The following is a 6000-nucleotide window of genomic DNA, read 5'->3' as shown; positions in this document are numbered from 1 at the left end:
AGCCAAGCTGAATAGGGATGCCCCTGGAGACTGTCTCACGGGACTTGGATTCTGGTGTCCAGCAGCAAGAGCAAAAGAGGGCTTTGGGAGAGTTCAAGTCCTTGGTGCTCATGGTGATGATGATGATAGTGATGATGGGCACTTCTTATCTGCCAGATGCAAGGCTGAGCAATTTAGTTGACACACATTGTTTCATTCAATCTTTGCATTTTTAAATTTTTTTTTGCTTTTTATTTATACATGATAGTAGAATGTATTTTGACATATTATACATACATGGCATAACTTCCCATTCTTGTGGTGGTACACCATGTGGAGTTACACTGGTTGCCTAATCATATAGGTTTCAGTCAATGTTTACAAGATCCCTAAGGGGAGCAACACCATTGCTGGAATTTTCTCACTAATCTCTGTGTCCTTGGGACAGGCTTCTGGCTGGCAAGGAACCTAGGTGAGAAGGCACCTCGCCTGACTTATCCAATTTGCTTTTCAAAAGATCCTTGTACCAGGAATTCCTTCCTCACGAGCCACCCAGAGTAACCATTTTATAGATGAGGAAATTCAGACTCTGAGAGATTAAGTAAAGGACACTTTTAGTTTTATGTGAAAGAATAACTTCTACTAGTTCACACCAAGATTCAAGTCCAGGTAAGTCAGCAGGCTCTAAGCGCTGGGAGGAAGGCAAGCAAGTAACATCAGTGGTGCCTTCAAGGGATTTATATTTATCCCCATTTTTACAGATGAGGAAACAGGACCAGAGAGCTTAGCATTTTTCCTCCTAGGTCAGGCACTGTGCCAAGCACTTTACATATATTATCTCTTTGATCATCATAACATCTCTATGAAGTAAGTAATTTTATGATCCCCATTTGTATAAAATGAGGAAACCAACGTCTGAGACCAAATGACTCGTTGGGGTTCAAAACCAGGCAATTTGACTCCATTGCCTAAGCACTTAACTTCCTGAGTGACCAATACTGCAACAAGATGTGGCGGAGACTGAGGGGTGTTGGATCAGAACCCAGGACTCCTGACTCCCAGTCCAGTGCTCCTAGGCTAGATGTAGGCTTTCAGTTGGCATGCGTTGTTCCTTAAAAGCATGCTGGCCTGAAGCCCAAAGAGTGAAATCACACCCTGCGGTTCTGGGAACCTCAGCCTGGAGAAGGAAGCTCTGGCTCTGCTGTTCAAGTCTGAGCAGGTGTGCTGGGGAATGTGTGTTTCCTCCTCTGGCTGGAAAGGAGGCCTTGCTAGCTGGGCAAGGTGGGGCAGTCCTTATGAGTATAGGGCGGGAGTAGGGCAGGAGGCAGGCGTGCCCAATAAAACAGGCCTCCATCTTCCCGCCTTCACCAGGTGGTACCTTACCTTCTGCATGGCAGACTGCAGAATTTGATGACAGAGCTCCAGGCTGAAGTGAGGAGGCCTGAGTTCTGGGTCTGGCTCAGGTACTCAACCACCCTAAACCCGCCACTGTCGTTTCCTCATCCGTGTGCATGGCGGTGTGGAACATCAGTGTCCTCCAGCTTTTTCAGAGCACACATTATTTATTAAACACCATTATGAAGATACACCAAACTGCTATGGAGATATACCAAATGTAGAAGCAGACTTGAGGCCTGCTTTCTTGGGTCTCAGAGTCTAATAAGGAGAAATTCAAAGATCAGATATTTTCACTGAAACAAACTGAAAAGTGGAAACTGACCAATATTCAAGGAAAGGCTTCTAGAGCTAAGGGAGCCCATGATGATGGGGATGGGAGGAGAGAGTTTGGTTTGATAGTCTGAAGGGTGGTGGGGAAAGATGCCCTGAAGATGCCTTTACTAGGTGAATGACTGCTGGGTGTAGAGGCCCATTGTGAGAGGTTTCATCCCAGGAACTGGAAGGTCAATGGGTCTGGGGAAGTTGGTGGGAGCCCAGTCAATTCAAGACATTGTTGGCTATAGTAAGACAAGTCATCAATTTTTTTTTTTTTTTTTTTTTTTTTTGGTGGTGGTGGGGAAGGGTGGCCATTGAGTGACACTGGGAGAGATATGATCTGGTTTAGCAGACTATGGGTCAATGCATTCTTCAAAAAGATAAAAATGCCACCTCCTCCGCGGAGCCTTCTCTGATTTCTCTGCCTTTGACTTGTGGTATCTCCTTCCCTCTCTGGCCTTGCAGCCTGGGTAGAGAATCTCAGGTCTCGGAGCTTCCCCCCGACCCTGAGATTGAAGCACATTGTGGTTTCAAAGAAGATTCTATGCCTCCTTGAGCCTCAGTTTCCCCAGCAGAAGCAGGTTGTCTCTCAGTGCCCGCCCAGCGCTAACGCAACGTGATTCGCTCTGGCAGGAGTGGGGGGCTGCCCGCATTGCTGCGCAGGCATCCGGCTGCTGGCTGGGGCACCGCCACCTGGCTGCGGGTGCTTTCCTCCCTGCTGGGGGCTGCGGGACCAGGTCGTGGCGCCAGACGCTGCGCAGGAAAGTCGGGGTGCGACCCCTGGCTCGCGCGGCCGCGGTGCGGCCCCGCCCCCGCAGCTAGAGGCCCTGCGGCAGTCGGGACCCGAGCTCCGCCCTCCGCCTCCCGCCGGCCTCGCTGCCTCCTCCCTCGCTCGCTCGCTCCCTCCCCCCGGGCCGGCTCGGCGCTGACTCCGCCGCACGCTGCAGCCGCGGCTGGAAGATGGCGGGGAACGACTGCGGCGCGCTGCTGGACGAAGAGCTCTCCTCCTTCTTCCTCAACTATCTCGCCGACACGCAGGTACGGGCGGCCAGGGCCGCAAGCCGGGGCCGTAGTGCTGAGCTGCAGGGGCTGCAGCCGCAGCGGTGGAGGTAGGCATGCAGCGGTGGGTGCACTGGGGAGATCGGGGGTTCCAGGCTGCAGAGCCCCCCTTCTACGGTCTTGCGATGCGCACCGTTACAGGGGTAGGGAACTGGAGGTCTCCCGGCGCGTGCTGGAGCACTGGGGGCGCGCGACTGCTGAGAGGGTCTAGCCTGGGCCACCTGGAGTCTGCCCCCCCACCCCGGGCAGACTTGGGGGCACCGCGCTTCCTTGGGGAGGTGGAGCCGCGCCAAGGTGTGGGGGACCCTCAGGCTGGCGCGGGGTGCCGTAGGCGCGCCCTCAGCGCCGGCACTTGCTGCCGTACTTTCACGTGGACTTGTGGCCCCGGCACAGGCGCTTACCCCCACCCCCAGAGACTCCTTGTCTACCAGCCACCGGGCCCCTAAGTGCTGCTCTTGGACCCCCATAGCTCCCCACCCGCGCCAGCAGCTCGGAGTTTTTCTGCCAGTTGCGGGCTAAGGGCTTAGGGGGTCTGCGGGGCACGTGGACATGCGGGCGGAGATAGCGCCTTCCTGGTTTCGCTATTCCGCGGAGCCCCCCGGGGGCAAAGCAAGGCAGGATGGGGAGGAAGGACTGTCTGGGGGCGCCTGGGTCCCCCTGCGGCGCGCGGCCCCGGCGCGCGCTCCACGATGCAGGGGGAAGGGAATTCGAGGCGGCGTCCGGGCTTTGGGTGAGCCGGGGAGCCCCACTGGCGACACGCGCGTGACAGGAGAGGTTGCTCTGGTGTGCCGGGGGAGGGCGAGTAAGCTGGTGTTTTGGAGACCCGGGGGAGGGTACTGCTGGGACAAGCAGTTACCGAAAATGTCTGCATGAGGCGTGCGCGCCCCTCACCCTTTCCCCCCTTTTCCCCACTCCATGCCTGTTGCAAGCATAAAGTTTGGCTCCAGAGTTGGGGCTTTTTCTGCGGGCGCCCGACTGCGGGTCACCGGGAGTCTGGAGATGCTGTGGATCCTTGGAGGAGACCCCGGATGCGGGGACACGCCTGGGAGCGGAGAGGGGCTGCCCGGCGGAACCGGGCGCGGCTCGCGGGGGCTGGTTTGGTACCTGGAGTGGGAACGCTGGTGCCGGCCCGTTTTGCATAACACGGGAAGGGAGGGGGAAGACGGAGGGGGGCCGGGAGGTGGGAGGAGAGAGGGAAACTTTGCTTCTTGTTATAATCTGCCAGTCTTTGGGCGGTAGCAGCTGTCATGGGACCGGGTGGGCGGGGAGAGGCTTGCAAGCTGACTCCTTGCGGTGAGACGCGACTTGGAGGGAGACGCAGCCGCGGAGACGTTCAGCTCCCGGTAGACTCCGGGTGGCGACTTCGGGCTGGTGGCTAGGACGGCGCGGCGTCGCGGGGTGTAGCGGAGAAGAAGCCCGCCACGCGCGGGAAAAGGCCGGTCTTGGCCCTCTGCAGACACCGCTGCGTCCGGGATCTGCGGGGCCGTGTGGTCGGTGGCAGGCGCTATCGGTTGGGTTCTTGGCAGAGGCCGAAGGGGCTGGTGGCGTGTGATCGCGCTTGTCCAGGTCGGGGGCAGTGTTTGATGAGCGGGCTGTGCGCGCGGGTGTGTGTGTGTGTGTGCACACGCTGCGCGCGCCAGGCGCGTACCTTTACCTCTGACGAAACTGCGGTGGAGCTCCCGCCGCCGTCACCCGGCTCCGTCACACGCCCCGCGCCGGTGTCTGCTCTGAAGGCGGGTCCCAGCCTTCGGACCTCCGGAGACGTTAGTCTGGGACCATAAGGACTGATTTGGGGACGGTGACGGTGGAGAGTGGCTCCTGGGAAGATGTTGTCCCCAGATCTCGCACTTGCCTGAGGTCGTTTCCAAACCTCTACATTAAGACGCGGGTGAGGGAGGCCTGAAATAGACCGAGAAGACTGGTTCTGGGATTCGCCGCAAGAATTGTCCGCTCTGGATCGTGGGTTTTAACTCCATCCTCATTGGCTCACCAATAATTAATTATTTGCCCTTTTAGCTGCCAGTTAGACTGCCCCGCAGGGCTATTTCACCCGAGGAAACTAGAAAATTGGGTGATTAGTTGTCAGCAGAAGCAGTGCAGTGAAAGTTAATCTGGGACGTTTGCTTTTTTTTTTTTTTCAAACCACGTGACAGGCCGAGGATCTTATGATGATCTTTGCCGGCCCAAGTTGGGAAATGTAATTGATAGGATGAGCTTTGCTATCACCCCTAGAAGGCTCAGAGAGCCCTGCCGGAAGAGGACCTGGGCGGGCCATCGGGGCCTCCTCATTTTACAGTTGGGGAAAGAGGCTGTGGGGAGTGAGCGGTTTGTACAGGACCACTCAGCCAGCGGGTGACAGAGCCACCCAGGACTCCTGACTCCAGGTCCTGTGTGTTACCTCGAAATAGCACTGGACTTGGAGTCAGAAGGCCTGAGTGGAGTCACCTTCCCCACTCTCTGGCTGGGTGACCCCGGAGCAAGCCATTGTAACTCTCGGAGCCTCCGTTCCTCCCTCTGTCAAATGGGGCTGGTGGTGCCTGCAAGAGAATCCAATGGCTGGTGGTGGGGGTGAGCAATGTCTGTATGTGGGATGTCTGGTTGTTGCTGTTGTCTCCTTTTCCCCCTAACCCTTCTCAGACCTTTCCTTTCTTTGTCTCTTGCCTTGGGAGGGTTGGGGAAAGTGCATAAAAAGGTAAATTCGTTCATTGTCCTGTCCAAAAGATTTTTGTTGTCTTTGGTGTCTAATCTAGGGCTACATTAGAGGGAGAACTTGTTTAGGAGACTCAACTTTTACCCATTGGGGCCAAAGTACAGAAATTTAGCAGAACAAGGATTGTGAAAGTTTCTTGGAAAGTTTTAAAAACGCATCTCAAAGAACTTTGGACTGGTTTCACCTTTGTTCAGGCTATGCCCCTTGCCCACCTACCCTGCATGGCCTTCTCCTCTAGTGGGCCTTCCCTGCCCTGCTTTCTCTCCTGGTTTTTATAATCTGTTTTACAACCAAGTTCTTTATTGTATGAGTTCTGTGTCCAGTAAGATTATAGATGCTAGAATTAGGCCCTTTATTTCTTTGTGCAGGCATGACACCTGTCAGCATGCTGAGCCCTGTTCTTTGCTCAGCTCTTGGCTAGGCACATGGATTACACACAGAGGCACAGCTGGGCCTTGCCAAAAAGAAGCTCCCAGGCTGGCAGGGGAGACAGCTGGGCAGTGAGTGTAGGGAGAAGGAATGCAGAGGGCTGCAGCTGT

At 55.7% G+C, this 6000-nt stretch overlaps 1 protein-coding gene across 1 annotated transcript in view; it reads left to right on the top strand.

Moving 5' to 3' along the window:
- The first annotated feature begins 318 nt into the window (after window positions 1–318).
- PPARGC1B (PPARG coactivator 1 beta) overlaps window positions 319–6000 on the top strand; it is a 106955-nt gene continuing 101273 nt past the window's right edge. The window contains exon 1 of the mRNA XM_079144755.1: window positions 319–2730. Within this exon, the coding sequence (XP_079000881.1) occupies window positions 2653–2730 (78 nt within the window). The 5' untranslated portion in view covers window positions 319–2652. The remainder of the gene's footprint in view (window positions 2731–6000) is intronic.

The sequence above is a fragment of the Sciurus vulgaris genome (assembly GCF_902686455.1).
Source record: "Sciurus vulgaris genome assembly, chromosome: 6".
In the NCBI taxonomy this organism is placed as follows: Eukaryota; Metazoa; Chordata; class Mammalia; order Rodentia; family Sciuridae; genus Sciurus; species Sciurus vulgaris.
Note: the sequence above shows the minus strand (reverse complement) of the source record. Positions and strands in the feature narration are given on the sequence as shown.